The sequence below is a fragment of the Schistocerca serialis genome, chromosome 2, assembly GCF_023864345.2.
Source record: "Schistocerca serialis cubense isolate TAMUIC-IGC-003099 chromosome 2, iqSchSeri2.2, whole genome shotgun sequence".
NCBI lineage: Eukaryota > Metazoa > Arthropoda > Insecta > Orthoptera > Acrididae > Schistocerca > Schistocerca serialis.
In genome coordinates this window covers 569,162,408-569,181,887 of record NC_064639.1, presented here as the reverse complement: position 1 = coordinate 569,181,887, position 19,480 = coordinate 569,162,408, and the positions used below count along the sequence as shown (strand labels likewise).

General features: G+C 42.4%; 1 protein-coding gene across 10 annotated transcripts in view; it reads right to left on the bottom strand.

Moving 5' to 3' along the window:
• The window catches only part of LOC126457568 (nuclear receptor coactivator 7), a 799,075-nt gene that overhangs the window by 114,266 nt on the left and 665,329 nt on the right, over positions 1-19,480 (bottom strand). The window contains exon 17 of one of the 10 annotated variants that reach the window (XM_050093983.1): positions 15,169-15,237. The exons of the other annotated variants lie outside the window; for them this stretch is intronic. Within the exon in view, the coding sequence (XP_049949940.1) occupies positions 15,169-15,237 (69 nt within the window). The remainder of the gene's footprint in view (positions 1-15,168; positions 15,238-19,480) is intronic. 10 annotated transcript variants of the gene reach the window in all.

Sequence of the window (19,480 nt, the reverse complement as noted above, 5' to 3'; positions counted from 1 at the left end):
TCGTCATACGCCCCACGTTGATTTCTGCGGTTATTTCACGCAGTGTTGCTTGTCTGTGAGCACTGACAACTCTATGCAAACACCACTGCTACCTGTCGTTAAGTAAAGACCGGCGGGCATGGGTTGTCAGTCGTGAGAAGTATTTCCTGAAATTTGGTATTATCGGCACACTCATGACATTGTGGATCTCTGAATACTGAGTTCCCCACGATTTCCGAAATGGAATATCCCATGCATCTAGCTCCAACTACCATTTGGCGTTTAAAGTCTTAATTCCCGCTGTGTGGCCATAATCACGCCGGAAACTTTTTCACATTAAGTCACCAGAGTACAAATGCTCTGCCAATGCACTGACCTTTTATACCTTACGTATGCGATAATACCGCCATCAGTAAATGTACATCGCTATCCCATGACCTCAGTGGAGGTATTAACTTACATTACCCTCATTTGTAGAGACCTTTTCATTACACAAAAGGGAAATTTTGTCCAAGTCATACTGCAAACTCTTAAGATCGTCCCAAGATGATACATCTCTGTACGCAACATCGTTGGTGTTTGTTTAAACACATCGAAGTCGCGCTAAGTTGCGTATACTTGCAGCAGTGCCCTCAAACGGAAACTTTTTGTTCGCTCCTTATATTATGCTGGAACATTATGACGTTTCTTGAGGAAAAGAACCTTCTCTCAAAGTATGAACAAGGATTCAGGAAAAACCACCCGTCTGAAAAACAGTTTCTTTTTTCCAAACACGGCGTCTTGCAAACGATAGATAGATAGATTCCGCCTTTGTAGATTTCCTAAAGGAGTTCGATACTGTAGCACGTCACTAACTACTAATTAAGATACCATCATACGGAGTAGTTAAGCAAATATGTGACAGACTGGAGGAATATTTGACTCACGTCGAATCTTCCAGAGACACAAAAGTAACTTCGGGTGTGTCCCAAGGAAGCATAATAGGGCCTCTAATGTTCTCACAAACCTACCAGAGGGGTTCGCTAACAATGATGTTGCGTACAGGGATGTATTGCCGTGGGACTATCTTAAAGATGTGCAGAAAAGCTTGTACAGAAAGTCCGCTTGGTATAATGAATGTCAGCTCTCCTAAAATGAGGACCAGTGTAAGTTGACACCTGTAACAAACAGAAAGAACCCGATAACGTCCGATTGCAAGATTAGTGGTGAACATCTTGGAAAACATCACATCCTGCACGTATTTACCGGTAAACTGCGGGAAGTTTTCTGAGAAAATTCATTGCATCTGTACAGGCAATCGCATACTAGGCTCTAGGGCGAAAAAATTCTAGAGTACTGTCTAGTGCTTGTAGTCCGTATCAGGTAGGCGTGACAACGAAATCAGGGACATGTTCGTGACAGCAACAGAAATACTCGGGGTATGGGAACGGGAATCCTTGAGAGAACGACTTCGATCTCGCGAAACCATTCCGGCCATATATAGAGACTGTGTATACGAAGAAGACAGTGCGACCATTATGCCGCCACCGTTGTGCATCTTGCGCAGGGTTCCAGAGAATAAGACAGAGCCCATTTTCCCCTCGTCCAATAATGAACGTAATAGGGCAGAATTCGCAAGCAGAATTGTCAGTGGCATTCAACAATTAGCACTGAAAATATATTTATTACGAACATCAACGTGAAGCAAGAACAGAACTGAACTCTTGACTGGGGAGTGCAGCGATTTATACATACATCGAATATTGCATAATATACAAATATTATAAACGTAAGAGTTTTCGAGAAACTTCTAGAAGTGACAAATACTAAATCACAAATAACTGACTGTGTCGCGTTAAAACTGGCGACCCGCAGCACGCCAGCCAGCGACCAACGCCTACGCCACACTACATGCAGCGCGAAATGTTGACAGGAAGAAAAAACATGAAGAAAGACTAGAGTTTCACGTCCCTTCGACGCTTAGGTGATTAGAGACGGTGTATAATCTCCAACTGAGGAAGGATATGGAAATATGTTTCAAAGGAACTATACAGGCATTTGTCCGGAGCGATTTAGGGAAATCAAGAAAAACGTAATCTTGGTTGGTCGGACAGAGATTACCGTCGTACTCCCAAATGCGAGTCCCGTGTGCAAACCACTGCGCCACCTCATTCGGTGAAATATGACGTACGCTACGACATGCACTGTACGGAGGTTTGTGGGTTACAAATGTGGATGGAGAACCAACTACAAGGGAGCCACTAAGAACAGTCGACAGGCATATGTCCAAGGGCGGGAAAGAAATATTAGCCACTCGAGGGCGCAGCAATTCTATCTCGATTTTTTGGTCTCTCAAGCCTATTTCCGCTTCGACTTATTTGCATCAAAGTAGTCCAATTTCGTACCATTTCTTGTACATTCTGCTTCAGCTCAGTCATGTCCACGGCATTCCCAAATAAGGAAAATTTCCCACTGGCATCAGAGAGCGAATAGGGGCAATGTCCCTGCTTACGGAACAGAGCGTAACAACTTGCCGTGGCGATACGGTTTCACTGTTTCCACCACGCAAGTCTCTGCTTTCTCCATCTTAAAGTGCGACGCGTAACACTGCGGAAGCAAAGTAGCTCAGTAAACAACAGCCCTCACGCGAACGAAATAATTTAACCTGCTAACGGTTTTTCTAAGGAGCCACAACCGCTGGACTATGCCTTTGGGAACGTTAAAGAAATTTTTTTTTTCTCCTCAGACGTTGTGTGTAAATAGGCGACCCATCACATTGTGAATAACAGCACACTCGACACTGATATAATATTCTAAAATATATGTCATTTATTCCACAAATCGGTATTCGGCTGTTACGTCATCGTCAGGTACAAATATAAATATGAGATGCAGTGAAATTTTGTTTAAGACACAAGATTTTAAACTAGTGCATCTACAGAGTATGTATGTTTGCATCTAACATCTTTCAACTTTTTTCATCTTTGGGAACGGAGATACTCTCTAGATGTACTAGTTTAAAATGTTTGATCTTATAAACTTTTCACTGCACCACATATTTATATTTGTACCTGACGACGACGTGACAGCTGAAAACAGGTTTGTGGAATAAATAACAAAGATTGTAGAGCATTACACCAGTGTCGTGTGTGTTACCATTCATAACCTATAAAATATTATGCAAAGAACCTACGGAACCGTCAATCAATGATGTAAAGTAGTGTAATATCTCTTTATATTCTACTAATTATCCCTGCACAATTCTATTAGTGAATTACGTTTCCTACTTGGCCATCTATGTACTCGCAGAATCGATGCGCAAAGTAGTACAGTACTATTACTATTCCATGAGCGCATAATTCCTCTTTGTAATATTCTCTCTGGAGTGTTGAGAGGACTTCTAGGATCTTCTCCGTGTCGAATAGCCGCATTGAGTAATTGTAATTTTGCTTTCGAGATTACTGGAAGAAAGATTGAAAATACATTGTATGCTACTCAAGAAAATATATACTGAGCATTTATATCAAAGGTGTGTAAGGAATTTCATTATATGCGTATTCTCTAATTGGAAATTTGCACGGAGGTATCGTTTCGTAGGTAATCAGAAGGGAACTTCCGATGAATTGGAAACGAACCTGCAATTATTAGATCCAAGAGCTCCACTATTTCATCAGATAATTAAACTCTATCAAAGCAAACTTTCCGCTTGATCTGAGGTTTCCCGACTGACTACACAACGCAAGAAAACCAAGACATTTTATTTACACAGGGTTGCAGTTCGCTTCGAATCATCGAGACTGCGGACAAGGAGAGTCATCGTCCGATTCTGATTAAACAAGTAAAGCTTAATAATAACTTTCTTGAGCGACTGTGATGACTGTGATATGGCTGCTTATGAATGAGATCATTAATAAAATACTAATAACTAACTTTCCTCCTCACCAGCAACCAGTATAAACACAATATTAATTAAAATTATAGTAGTCTATATTTTCACTTCAGAGTAATTTATTCATGTGAGGATGGTGTTTTGTAAGACTGAATGTTTATCATAATTTCCGTAGAATATTCTGTTCTGTATCTAATTCTGATTTCTACTACACAAAGCTGGTATCTCACATTAAAGGGGAAAGAGGGGGGGGGGGGGGGAGATTCAACGAGAACCGTTCCATTGTCCCTTCCCACCTTTTCATCGATTCAAATTATTTCACGAAGATTCTACCGTCGTCGTCTTGTTCTCACGGTTCACCTTTTCAATCAGTCTGCAACTTGGACTTTACCCAGTGACGTCGATGTAGCTCTGGCTACTGATGGCTTCCGGGTTAAGGATGAATACTCATTTTAGTAACAAGTGGTGGAAAAAATACGCTTCATTGCAATTTATTAGTATTGACCAGGTGGGAACAAGAAATTTGGAAAATGACGATAGGCACGATCGCATTTACAAGGCCAAGGATGAGGGTTGCTACCGTTGTTGCTATGGTTGTACGTGTACGAGTTAGTTACTTTATACACTGATTTTTGTCTTATTGCGGTTACCGTTAAAGCAATAATACCTAGAACAAACTCGGCCTCTGCTATGCCTACGCTTTTATTTTGTTGTTGTTGCTGTTGTTGTTGTTGTTGTTGTTGTTTCAGCAGCAGCAGCAGCACCACCAGGAGCACTGTATCTTCCGAATTTAACCTTTTAAATCCACACTAGTTTTACTCTTTTAGACTATACCTAGTTAACAGCTACGAACTACATTCCGTCTCGCTGAAACCGGTTGTAAAGTGCTAACAGGTACTGACTGTCTTAAATAAATCCAATGGCAACAGTACTGTTTAGCCGTTTCAACTTTGTACCCACAGCAGATCGAATGCAGAGATTGCGCCCATCTAAACGTGTAAGGGCGGGAGAGGGGGCGTCATGTACGTCTACTAACTGGTTGGCCAGAAGGACTCAGCTGCGAGTTTTGAAACTTTTACAAGGAGAGCTGAGGGCACAGTAAAGCACCTCTTACTTCATATGGTCCATTCTACTGTAACACTTCCAACCGCCGTCAGTGGGGCTTTCCACAAAGGAATATAGCGCTCTTAAACACCGCCAGTAGCTTTCAGGCTCCTCGGAGCGTAGCTCAATGGCGGCCGTTAATACCAGATTATCCCCCTACCATGAAAGAAGCACTGATGAAAGCTTCACTGTACGTCAGGCTTCTGAGGCCGGAAAGCGCAAGACGTCCTCGGCAAAAGTTAGTTTAACTCGCCATGTGACTAATATCCCTCAAACTGACATAGGCTGCATCTACTAGATTTTTACCTAGTTACCTAATTTCAGTATTTAATAAGGCGCGGAGTGTGCATTCAACAATCCGCTAAACCCTCCTCCACTCTGATACAATTTTCAGCGCGGAACAGAAAATGCGTCCAGGAGTGATCACGAAGATCTGTAAATTCAGGTGCAACACTTGAATTTGTTGCTGAGCTGTAAGGCATACTTCCCTTGTCGTTTGAACAGTAGATCTGTTGTGCTCACGCCGGTAGATTTTACAAATCAAGACGAAGTTAATATTTCGTAACATTATCCATCCATTTCCCCTGTTTTGGGGGAAGTAGAGAACCTGAGGGGTGTTCACTTACTTTGTTGTTAATTTAAACCAACTACTCCACAAAATCAGTCTACACTCGCGATAGGACTCTAACTCGAGACTTACGCTGTGGTGCAGCGATGTTATACTGAGATACCATGTTGAGATACCATACTGAGACACTACAGCGAGACACCGTGACCAAACAAAACTAACACTTGTTACAAAACCACGACGACCATCAGAACTCCTACTCGTATATCAAGGTACCAACACTCATGACAAATGAATCTATCAAAGAATACAGTTATTAATCAAAATGGATATTTACTTATTTCAGCAACGTACTTTTTCAGGCGAAATGACAGATCAGATTCCCGTTACTCATTGGAGTATTACAAGCGTTCTCTACCAGGCTTCGTATCCATTATTTCTCTTGTCGGATGCAAATGAAAAATCAATAACGCAGAAATGGGGGCAATTAAAATCATATTCACTTTGCATGCCTTTTTTTATATCTGTCCAATTTCAGATTCGCTTTCTTTTTTTTGACGAAATTACTCTGACACCTTTCTTTGATGGGCTGCTTTCATGTTCTTATTAAATACGACTTAATGAGAAGGAAAGAACTGACACGTGAATGCTGACCACTCCAATAGCGCTGTTTCCATGACTGATGAAATTCTTGCCATGAACCTCAAACGATATCTGTGATTGAGTTTAAAAGTTCGCCAGATGACGAAGCAGATTATCAAAGAAAATTTACGTTAGGTAGCAATTTATCTTTTCTTTATATTGTTGATATTGCAACCTGGAGTTTCCACTGTTTGTAACAAACGAAACATGAATGGAACATCACCAGGAATTTGCTACAAGCCTGTTTTATTCCCTTCTCAACTATTGATTGCTCCTCGTGCCTTCGATTCTTTTTAACTGCAGTCTGGTTTATGTACAAAACGCAGGTAACCTTTCGGGCCCTGTATTTTATCCCCGTTACCTTTGTTACACGTAAAACTGTACGCATGAAAACACAGTAAGCCCCTGAACAAGAAGGAAATTTAGGGTTTAACATTTGGGCCGGGAGGTCATTACCGACCTTCGTGGACTGTGCTGTAGAATCAGCCGATGGAAACTGAGCAAAACAACAATCAGCAGCTGCGAGGAAGACGCGTCTGACAGCAGATAGCATTTGACCTGCGCCTAAGACGTTGGATACGCTGGAATACTAACGGCAAGCAAGCGTTGATGTTGACTCTCCGCAGTTGCCGCGTGTGTCTATGCGGTTCCGTATCACAATTGAAACATCGGTTCAAGCAAATATCGCCAAACTTCATTCTTACAACAGCCAAGGAAGCAAATATCTGGCAGCACTTTCTCGCCCGATACGTGACGTACGTAACCGAAGACAGGTGCGCATTTAACATTTCATCGGTGCTTATACTTCTCCCATCAGGAAACGATGTGACAGTAGAAGTGTGGCATCCCGCGGCGCGTTACCAAGATGGTAATCAGGTGAAAGGTTGGGTTTGAGAAGTGTACTATTTAGCGGCGACAACGAAGGTCGGGTCTATCACCACATTGACTTAGTAATAGAAGTCTTACCGCAGCTGGTAAATCACTGACGCTGAAATCTCTTGGCTACGGCCCCAGATCGTTCTCATTCCGTCAGTTGTCGGGTAGAATCCACTATTAAATGTTGGATCCAAACCTTGTTACAATTTCACGATAACAACGTATTGTTACAGTCTAATAACGCGTTGCCTATTGGAAAAAAGGCCTATGGATTTATCCGCTAAACTAGAACAAATGGATGGAACGAGAGAAAGCTCTTACACAATTGTTACAGGACATTCATCTGACTTGTTTTCGGGAAATTTATAAGGATAACAATAGGCCGAGTACTGAATTCATTAATCTGGTGATACTGAAGTGTGTGAAATACTGCAGGGTAAAGAAATGTACGTTGTTCGCCTAGTAAAGAGAGGTTAGTTAACCCTTATAGTCCTACTCCACACAAACTGGACATCAAGTATAAGGAAACATCTCCTATTAATTTTCGGGAATTATAAAGTACATGACCATAAAAAAGGAATGAAAGGAGGCATTAGAGTTGCTGTAGTCACAAAAAAGACGTACGCATGGTGCAAACAGTATACGAACTACTCACGCGTCTTTCGAACGAAACAATTTCTTCAGGAGCTTTTACGCCCACTGCGATGCAAGACTCTCTAAACTTTCCTATTTCAATATCAAACAGATTCGAGAGAGAGAGATCTCGTTTTGGTAGAATGAAGGTAATTATAAAACGCTGATTAAGCAAAAGAAAAACAGCACATTAAACTCCGTCTGCTAAGTATCTCAAGTTTGGACTCTCGCCATGTGAAGCGCTTTGTCGTACTTGTCACATAAAATAAAAAGTAAAACAATGGTCTGATTAGTTTGATCCAAGAGAGCACTGAGATTTTGGAGTAGGAAATGAATCTGGCGCTGAAAAGATTAGGGGAAATAAAACCTGGGTAAACAATGAGTGAGAATTTAAAAGCAGTATTTTAATGACACGCCACTGCCCTCATGTACTAGTCACGATTACGGTTGTTGACAGAGATAGCTTTTACCAGGAAAACTATTTCAAAATGCAATTAAAATGTATTATGTTTCTTTTTTTTTTTGCATTTACATGTGCTCCAAAATCGCCACACGCGTGTACATCCGTGGAAGAAATGACCGATGTTACGATGAAACGGGCACGCGAATAAAAGGCCGCGGACATTCCTGTAACGTCGGCAGCTGTTTAATGCAAGTTGTGTGTCCTTAAAGCGGTCGCCGTTCGTTAGGCTTGCGGTGACGCAGATACAGCGGCCACGTGTTGCCGCACCTTCATCTCCGGGTCGGAGGCTGCGCCGCTCGGGAGTCGCTGGTGGGACAACTGCGGCTAGGCGTCTCGTGCGGCAGCACGTGAGGGCGTGGCCGGTAGGTAGCAGTCTGCCGAGGCCGCGCGTGCCTGGTAACTGTCGCAGCCGGCCAAGTGCAGCTACGCACCTGCCTTGGTGACCAGTAAGCAGCGCAACGCAACAGAGGCGTTGCACAGATTCCAGCGAGGAAACTTCACTTTCTCTCTCTCTCTCTCTCTCACACACACACACACACACACACACACACACACACACACACACACAGAGAGAGAGAGAGAGAGAGAGAGAGAGAAGCACCCTGCATCAGTAACGCGCCGTAGCCTGCGACGTGCGTACCGAAGTTCCACGTCGGCCAACTGGACGTCCACAGATTACGTGTCAATCAATACCGTGAAGAATTTAAGCGATAAGTACTTTACGCCTCACTACCGGCGTACCATCTTGCTACACCTATGATCAACATCAACTGCGCAAACGACGATCTGTGGGTGACGCTTCCTCTCTACATGGTTCAGGAAACTGGAAACTCTAAGGGTACTTCATTTTCTAGATTACAGAATATATCAGCAAGATGGTGCTTTACACCAATAACCTCGAATCAGATTTTTTAAAAAATCATTGAAGGAAGGAGACAAAAACTTTCACCTTGTATAATTGCCTGGTACTCAGTTCTGTAGCTCCTCCTCGAACTTTTCAGCTAAAATTTTGAAGTGACTACAGTTGTAAACCATGCTGGGAATGTTCAAATAACTTATGGGAACGCAGCCGAGTGACGTCGATAACCCCATCCCCGTAACTTACTTGAACGTTGTGTACGCCGGTGAAACTAAGGTCTAACATACGCTGGAATCGGCTATTTTACGGGCATTACAGAACACACACAAAGAAAAAATACTTAAAATTGTAGAGAAATAGTACGCATGAAATCTATTACTAGAGGACACCGACAAATTACCTGACACATTTACTGATTTTCTTACTAAAAAGGTCAATCATTCCAACGTTTACTTAAACAAATAATTGTGTTTACATGTATACGCTCCCAATCTTGTCAATAGTCAGCAGAACTACTCCGAAATATAATACGAACATACTGCGAAGCACAACAGACAGAATTTTGATTACTATCTCATTTTGGTCCAATAGTTCCAGATCACTAAATCGTCCACCAGCGTGGCGGGTTATACATCAAAACCATTTAATTTACTTCTAGATTTAACCTTAAATCTCTTAGTCTTTTATGTATGTTCGACTGACTAAGGCACTAAAAAAATATTACCTGCTGCAACCGAGGGTCATACCCATCAGACAATTTTAAATCCTGTCCTAGCGATACGTCAGTCGCGATAGGATGTTTAGCGCTTTCTGACACATTCGTCCCTTTCGAGAGTGGGACTGAGTGCGAAAGTTCCAACTCATTCCGTTTTTATCCACACCCATCCGCAACAAAAATACATGCACATTTCACTGGACACGAGTCTACAACAGACACACTCCCTATATTCTTACACCCATTTTTTATATTAAGCATTAGCGGAGCGCCAAAATCCATAGTAAGACCTCTGTACTGCCGTGATTCCGAGTACTCCAGTGGTTGTCGTGTTAGTGATGGTGGTGGTAGTGGTGGTGGTGGTAATTTCTTTTCTCCACGTTTTTATTATCTTCTATATTAATTATAGTTGCCAATCATGTAGCACTCACTACAGCTGAATTTTGTTTTACTGAAATTCGCACCGAGTGTTCGTCACACCGAAATTATCAGACACCGAGTTCATCAACAGAACGTAGTCGACTGATGGTGGAATTCAAACAAAAACTAATTAAAAGAAACAAAAACTGTTGCGTCCATGTAGCGGCGTAGCATGCACTGCGATAGGTCTATAGCGAACTTTGCTTTTCCTTCCACACGTCAAGAATCTGTAGTGAGAGTGAATTTCTTAGTCACGGCTTGGTAAGGAGGCGCTTCCTCTGTTTCGCACTGCGACCGCGTTAAAAGGCTTCGAAATCACGCGTGCTTGACTTCATCTCAATATGCAACTCTGAGGTCCCAGTGCGCCTCTACGGTGAAGAGCACTTTTTATTACTGTTGTTATGGATTAACAGCTCATAAACGAAAAGACGATTCCAGACATCACGTTTCGGGTTCTGGTAAGAATAAGCAGACAATTAGGCCGAGCTGTTGTCTAAGGCAGCATAATGATACTCACCTGGAACGACATCGGGAGCTCCTGCTCTTCCTGAATACGTAGCAACGACTGTTGATGCTGGTCAGAAGACGTGATGGTCGTTACAATCCACTTAGAACAGCCTGTAAAAATGGCACGTACCTTTCCAGACTGTGGTTCTGGCGGAGCATAAGCACAGAGACCTTTCCACTGTTCATTATGTGGCTTATCGACAATCCACCGAGGCTGCCTCAACCCACAAGACTACAAATCCTGATAGTAATGACGATGTCAGATGTATGTAGCGACAGCACTTTAAGCTGAATTCAGTTGTCCACAAAACTCACGTTTGGCTATTCAGAAATAGTTAACACTTGGCCGTCTCTTACAAGGTGCTTTTTTCTGTAATGGTCAGTAGCTTGTACGAAACAACACACATGTACAAAAGGCGATGACCATAAACAAGTGTAACGTAGAAAATGGAACGCAGCTGTATACCCCAGGAATGGTAGGCACATCTACACAGCGGCATTTCACCATAACACCACCAATCACCCCACCAATGGTCCTCCAGCCTAAAGGCGCCGGTAAAAAGTACGAAGTTTACCTGCACTGACTCGATGATTATCTTCTGCAGCTGACTGATTCCGTTATACGGCAGCCGCGTGAAGGTCCCCTGAAGAATGATAATGACCATGAAGTATGAGCACAATGTGTTGACTGGTGCTGTGGACAGCAGGAAAGAACTGAAGATTGTTACGAAATTAAGCAGATCAACTATGGAGGCATGCGCGAATACGCATTTTTTTTCTTCGACTACTCCGCCACCAGACTATAATGAGATGAGTGTCCTAGGAAGCAATTAAAAAAATCAGTAGCATTACCCCTTTCACCGATGCTTCACTAAAGCTAGGAGGCCACTGCACTTGGGCAGGATTACTCGCAGCAGGTAGTCGATCACAAGGCGCTTCACCAGTCAACACATGGCAGTGCCGGATCGCTACCAAACTTAAAAGTAATCGAGTGTTTAACTCGGATTAGTAGGTTTCCGAAAAGAATGACAACATTTGATGCAATTCGTTTGGGAGGAATCTATATGTATACAAAAATTACGGGACGTTATGAAATTTACTTCGGTAGTAGTAGTACTCCATGCTGCGTTGTGACGAAGATGGTTAATAAAATGACATCAAGATGCCGGTGAACTCTTCTGAATTCAAGGATGTGTGGATAGACACTAACGCCGAATTTGATGATGGAAACATTAGAACAAGAAAGCTGAATTTGTTCACCGGCCGTAGTTGACGTGTGATAAACTGTGTACGTGACTGTCAGACATACATTTTGTTTAAGAAGAAAACATTATCCACTCTAGTACAGAAATGCAGTTTTTATATTGATTCGCAGAAAGCAAGGAATAGTTTGGCTTAGTTCTGATCGAACAGGAGAGCGCAGCCTAGCATTTCTTCTTCTTCTCGAAATTCCGGCAACTGGACAACAGTGACGTTTTAGAGGCAAGTTTTCCAAGTTGCCGTTCTGCAAGGTGAACCAGCATTCCACCGACAAACTTTCAGGGGCTGTTCACGGATACCTCAAGAGTATTTTGGGGCCCACGATATCCGGTGGTTCGTTGCAGATTTACTGCATTGTGTTTGGTTTCCTGCCCCAAATTAAGTTTGTATCTGTATTGCATCGAAAATTGTGCACAAATGTCGATTGTATGCACCTGGCGATCGGTCTACCCGACGGAAGGCGATCGGTCTACCCGACGGGAGGCCATAATCACACGACATTTACATTAACATTAACCACTCTACTGGTCGACGTCGAAGCCAACGTCTTGCTCCATTAATAACCGTCCCATAATCCAAGTACTGCTTCGCGCGGAGTGCATCCTTTATTGGGCCGAACAGATGGAAGTTAGGAGGTCCGCGCTGTACGGTGGATGAGGAAGGACAGTCCTAAGATTTGTGAGCTCTTCTCGGGTGCTCAGACTTGTCAGCACTACCAACAGAGGCGTCCAGTTGTGCAGTGAGGTGTTTATGATCTGTCGATCACCTCGAATGAGAGTGTCCGCACGTTCCAACATTGCAGGAACGGCAGCTGTAGTCCGGCCGGCACGCGGGAGGTGGAATAGGTTTGTGTGACTTTACTGTGATGATGACAGACGCCCCGACCAACGACTCGCCGTGCTTTCGTTCACTGTGAGGTCTCTATTGACACTCTGCAAGCGCCTATGAATATTTGTGATGCTCTGGTTTTCGCCAAAAGAAACTCAGTGACAGCTCTCTGTTTGGGACACACTTCCGTAACAGATGCCAACTGCCGGAATTTCACGAAAGCATAGGAGCTGAAGTGAGAATATTCCAAGACGTCCCACAAAAAATCTTTCTTTTTTCAACCCAAACTGGCCGAGAAAAGAAGTATTCCATTACTTATTGACCACCCCTCGTATATAATTACTCTGTAACGAGTAGCTGGAGCTTGTGGGTACAATTACACGAAAATACTCAGGATGTATTCCTGAACAACCTCTGAAAAGTTGTCGGTGGAGCCCTGGTTCACCCTCTATATACAGTTTTCTCAGCCATCCAGGTTTTTTCCTAATGTCATACAAAGAACATTGTTTAGTACTTTAAGGTCATTATATGAAAGTAGACTGGAATATGCGGCTACAGTCGCGCCCTATACTAACCACCGACTGTGGGCAGAAACACAATACAGTTTCTTATTCGGAGTGTCGCGCAAGTAACGGCGCCCATTGCGCGAGTTAGTTATCGGCGAACAAAAAACTTGAATGTCCTGGTAATATCTATCTAGATATAAGCAAGCTCTTTAAGATATATGTATGCCAAATGTTGTCATACTCTTTCAGAAAAGCCTGTGAAGTTCTGCCAATACTGCAAAACAGAGAAAAAATGAACCCACGCTCCTCCTGACAGTATTAGGATATGTACAAATGTAATGTGAGATCGATACGTCAAGGGCAAAAATCTACTACCTATCACAAAAGGAAGCTTCTGCGAAGTCTCTCATACTGCTTTGCTTCGTAATTTACCCCACTTGTGCATGGAATGGGAGATATTTGACCATTGTAAAGTCGTAGGTTCCACTTCCACACACACTTTTCCCAGAAAATTGAAGTTTTAGGTCACGACGGCGCATTGCTTCCTGTATGGAGAAGAACAGTTGTACGTTTGAGCTCCGTGAAGTTAGTTCCGCTACGCAACTTCCATACAAGTTCATCTTCCTCTTACATTTTCCCACTTTAATCTTTTGCTTGATATCGAATCTTTACTGTTTGCGATTAATTTTTAATCCATTTCATTTTTAAAATCAAATTAAAACGTACGTATCGGAAACATAAGAATTCGGATATTTATCTTCACATTCAATTTCAGTTTTCTTCACGCGAGTGTAGATGGTCAGTAAGAAATCAGTTTCATTTTCGTGGGGGCGAAAGAAACAAACTGAAAAATTTATAGAAAGATTAAAAAATATGCACAGTACAGACGTCTAACTTATTATTTTCGGTTCGGCCGTCACTATAGAAATTCTTATGGTTTGATTAAAACCTTGACTAGGTAACAGAAGAGGGAGTGGTTAACAGATATACTGCTGACGCCCTGGCCGCTCCCCCTTTCTACATTCACTTCGCAATATCATAGTTTTCTTGGATCCCGAAATAACTTCAATTTTTTCGGAAAAATTCGGGGAAGTGGGACCAGAGAATTCAAGGGGCCATTTGAGAGTGGTGCGCAGTCAATGCTCTGAAGCGGCCTGTTACCATGATATATACTAGCATTGCGCGCAAGTGAAAACGGGAAACTACGAATACAAAATTATCACTTTTCCTACAGCATCAAGTTTCGGTAAAAAAAAAAAAAAAAAAAAAAAAAAAAAAAAGCACCACACCCCCAAGCTACCGACCACTGCCTTTATCGTCTTCATCAGCGTACTGTTTCCGACAAAGACGACAGAGGTAATCACCGAAAGTTAGATAATACACCCAAGAATGCCGTTGCGAAAGACCATGGGAATATTGTGAAAATACGAGCAATGACAAAGCGTTAAGCGTGCTCTGGTACGATGTGACCTGATGCGAAAACTGCGTTGAAGATGGGATGGAAAGTGGCTGTTTAAATGTAGAATGAAATATGAATTTTGGCGAAATTTATCCAAAGAAAGGAATAAAAATATCGTGAATGACAATAGCAATCGAAAACCGGGTCGACTGAAGCTACAGTACATATCCGACTTCTTCCGCCCCCTTCCATCGCGCCTAAACAAAAATCGAGACCGCATGATCACTACGAATCTGGAAGCCATTTCTGGCGGCAGCCCCAATGACTCCTCGCCACATTTTTATTTTTATTTTATATTTTTTTTGCAAATTTTCCTTCGTATTATGTATGCTACCCGACAAAACATTTATCAGTGTTTTTCGCTCAGTTTTCACACGCGGACCCATATACGTTTCCACCACGTTAATTGGTACAATCACCACCAATCACCGCACCAATGGCCTTTCATCCGAAAGACACCGGTAAAAATCAGTAAGTTTACCTGGACTGATTCGATGATAATCTTCTGCAGCCGACTGATTCCGTTATACGGCAGCCGTGAGAACGCCTCCTGAAGAATGACCATGAAGTGTGAAAAACAATGTGTTGACTGGTGCTGTGGGCAGCGGGAAACAACTGCAGATTGTTATGGCATTATGCAGGCTGCCTGTGGAGACATGCGCGTACACTGAATTTGCTTGGCTAATCCACCACCAAGACTACAATGTGATACCATCAAGCACAGATAACCTTGAGCAATATTACTCCTGTTACCGATCCATCACTGAAGTTAGATGACCAATGCTCCAGCAAGAGCGCACACATATCAAGTAGCCGATCACTAGGGCGCTACACCAGTTAAAACATGGCAGTGCCAGATCGCTACTGTTCTAGATTAGTCGAGTATTGGAGTAATCATCCTGAAAAATAAATCAATGAGTATGCAAGAAAACTTAATTCATTTACCTTATAAAGTCCATTTTTACAGTCCATAGTGGGCCTGGTGCAGTGGAACAATATTCTAAAGATTTTTTTTCATCTCCTTAGTATCTCCTTGCCAATAGATTTAGATAATAAACATGAAATCGTGAAAGGTGTGTAAATTATTAACAAACAGTTCTCCTCTCAGGTCAATGTTAAATAATCTCTCAAGCTTTCGCCTGTTGCCTCCTCGGTCTTCGACGGTTACTTGGTGCTTAAGATGACTAGGAGGGCTTTTGTGAAACCTAGAGACTATATATAGTAGCTTCATCCGTGGACGCCGTTTTGGCAGGCAAATGCTGTATAAAAAACAAGCTTGTTTCCTGCAGTGACACGCTGGAAGCATATGAGGGAGAGACGTATGTTGATTTATGATAATAGCAAAAACTGGTTAAATTTGGAATGAATTACACGAAATCTGCCCGACCAATAGAATAAAAATATCTGTAAACACATATAATTATTTTTAAATTGTTACTTTCCTTGGCTCTATCAATGAAGTCAACCGCTCTCCTTCCAAAATAAATACATAAATAAAAATAAAACCACCGCCTTAAAAAAGGACAGTTGTATGGACGCTTGAATCGTTGGGAATATTAAAGCCGTTTCTAGAGACTACTTCTTTACGCTGCTTTAAGCGATACTGTATTTGCTGGAGACGCAAAAACCTAACAAACATCAGACATAGACCTTTGATTGGACGAGGTCGAGCGCCTACCCGTGAACGTTTCCGCCCTGTTAATTGGAATAATCACGCGAACTGTCTTCAGATGACCTTCTCCTAAATCTGTCAGTCTATTCGTAATTGAGCAGCTTGCTCGGACGGCGGAAGCGTAATTATTATAGGAAGTTACGACCCTGGATGGTGTGAAAGTAATTTGGCATCCTGTACCTCAGTATATTGTTTTACAAGTGGTTTTAATTTCCAGGACCAGGATGTTAGGCGGAGAGAGCGATTACAGTAATTCTAATTCTTCTTCTAACGTTTAGGTAGATAGCTATAAACACATGAAAATCCCCTTCCATTCTATACTTCAGAATGTGAAGTCCAAATTACGTGTCTGTGGCACGAGATGGCATACGCTGGAACGATTGCGAGCAAATTCTGACAAATCAATGAGTGCAGTTATTTCCTACGAAACAATTTACTAAGCATTCGTCGAACTGAAATTAAAGCGGTCTGCGGAACAAAGTGCTAATCATCATTTTAATAAGGATTAGACGGATCACGCCCGCTTTTGCTGTATACTAAATAAACTGTTTTATACGTTTATCTTTAAATTTAATCAAACACATAACATGCAGGAACTCAAAATACGATACTGTGTGTCAGTCTTTCTTCTGGGGACCCCTTTCAGTTAGTCGTAGGTCTTTGGCGTCCTCAAAAAATATAATATGGTGACCTCTACAAACATGGTTTGCTCCGTGCTGAAGACCGTGCTACATTTTTCCGCACTAAGCAAACCTGTATGGGCTTTAAGACACCAGTCACATTTAAATATTCACTGAAACTGAGCAACACACAGTCCGCAAATGTGGATCCAAGTACCGAATAAAGGAGCACTGGACCGGCACACAGCTGAGTTTTTTTTATGGACGAGCTTCCATGTTCTCACGAAACAATATTCTGAAAATATTGCGAACAGACACATTGAACAAAGATTTCTTGGTACCAAGTCTCACTTTGTCATGTTTTTAGTATGGGATTGAGTGTCAGTTATTTCTGGACACGAAGGGTTCCGCTATGACTTCTATTTTCCACGCAGTTTAACTTCTCACGGATTCAAGTCGGGAGTCCTATCTCGTATCAGTTATTATACAAGGAAAACTACAGGTGCTGGACAAAAATATCGAAACACCGCGAGAATTGCACACTTGAACATATATGCATATGCTAACCAAGGCTGCAGATTGCGCTGTTCTATTTGATCATGAACGTCGCCTATGCAATATCCTCAATACGTTGGAAGTGTCAGACTTGGTGAGAACAATGTTTTACGTCGGTACCAAGCGAATTCGAACGTAGTTGGCATGATGGGTGTTTCCGTAAACAAGTTAGCAGAAGTGTGCGGTGTTTCAAGAAGCACCATATCGACGATTTACACCGCACACAAGGAAAGACGAAAACATCACCAGCTATGCCACAACGTGGACAACAGTGTGTGTTGAGTGATCTTGACAGACAATCATGGAAGAGGTTTGTGACGAAAAATAGGGGACGACAGCTGCAAATGTCATTGCAGAACTTAATATCGTATTCGCGAACCCTTACAACACCCCAAAACACGATTCGAGCTCTATAACGTGGGAATTGCAAGGCCAGCTGGAACACCATAGCACGTATCAGTGATGCAAACATCCATAACAGCAAAACATGTTGCCGTAGCCATAAAACCTGGACTATGGAGTAATGGAAGAATGTCATTTTGCCGGATGAATCCTACAAGTGAAACATGGCGGGGGTTAGGTGGTGATCTGGGCAGCCATATCGTTGTATTCCATGGTTACTCTGTGAGGTAGCCTTCCAGTCAACAATTATGTGGCCACTGTGGCTGATTAGGTCCATCCAATAGGGTAGTGTATTTCCCAAAGGTGACGTCGCGACCATGACGACAGGGTCCCTATTCACATAGCTCACATTGTCCAGGACTGGTTTTGTGAGCACTAGATGAAGCGTCTCATCTCCCATGGCCACAGCAGTCACCAGATCTCAACCACTGTGGTCTACTTTTGAGAGAAGGGCGCGTGATCACTATCCACCTCCATCATCATTACCTGAACTTGCCACTATCTTGCAGGAAGAATTGTGTAAAATCCCCTTGAAAACCATACAGGACCTGTATTCATCCATTCCGACACGACTGAAAGCTGTTTTGAATGCCAACGGGTTTCTTACACCATATTAGGCATGGTAATGTGTGTGTACGGTGTTTCCATACTTTCGTCTACACTCTACTATCTTTGTAGTCACGACCATAGCAGGAACTAAGTTCCGTGACTACAAATAGCCGCGTCCCAAGTGAAAGTATTGTGTGGTGTTATTTCCAAGAATAAGCAGAAACGTGAGCGTAGTAAATGTCTTCGCCGGCCGGTGTGGCCGTGCGGTTCTAGGCGCTTCAGTCTGGAACCGCGTGACCGCTATGGTCGCAGGATCGAATCCTGCCTCGGACATGGATGTGTGTGATGTCCTTAGATTAGTTAGGTTTAAGTAGTTCTAAGTTCTACGCGACTGATGACCACAGATGATAAGTCCCATAGTGCTCAGAGCCATTCGAGCCATTTTGAAATGTCTTCACAGCCATACATGCCTATTTAAAGACCATTAAATTAATATATTATGAGAAGGAGATAATTGCGCTACTGGCAGCAGAGAAGACACAATTGGTAGAGGCAGGTCGATGGTGTGTAAAATATGATATAAAGCAATACCAAAAGGAGTAGGGTTCAAGAATTTACCGCAGAGTAGTAGAATGTTCACAATATGTTTTGTATAATGCACATGTGTCAGACGTGAACATTGTGTTTCATTGCATTCCTGCCAAGAATTTCCGTGGCCACGCTGCAAGGAACAAAGAAGAAGGAACGAGTAATGAGAGTTAACACCACAGCTACGTGCAATATGTAATGTAAATTAAAATGCACACTTTACGTAACTGTGTGTGAAAATACACGAACCTGTCACAACTAACAAAATTTTATGATCTGAATAGTGACTCGTTGTTGCAAATTCTCTTTCAGTAACTAACAGGTTAGGTTAGGTGTCTTTGAGAAATAAGGGCATATGTAGTAAGGACTTCGAATGAGTGTCTACAAGCTTCATTTCTAGAAGTGGA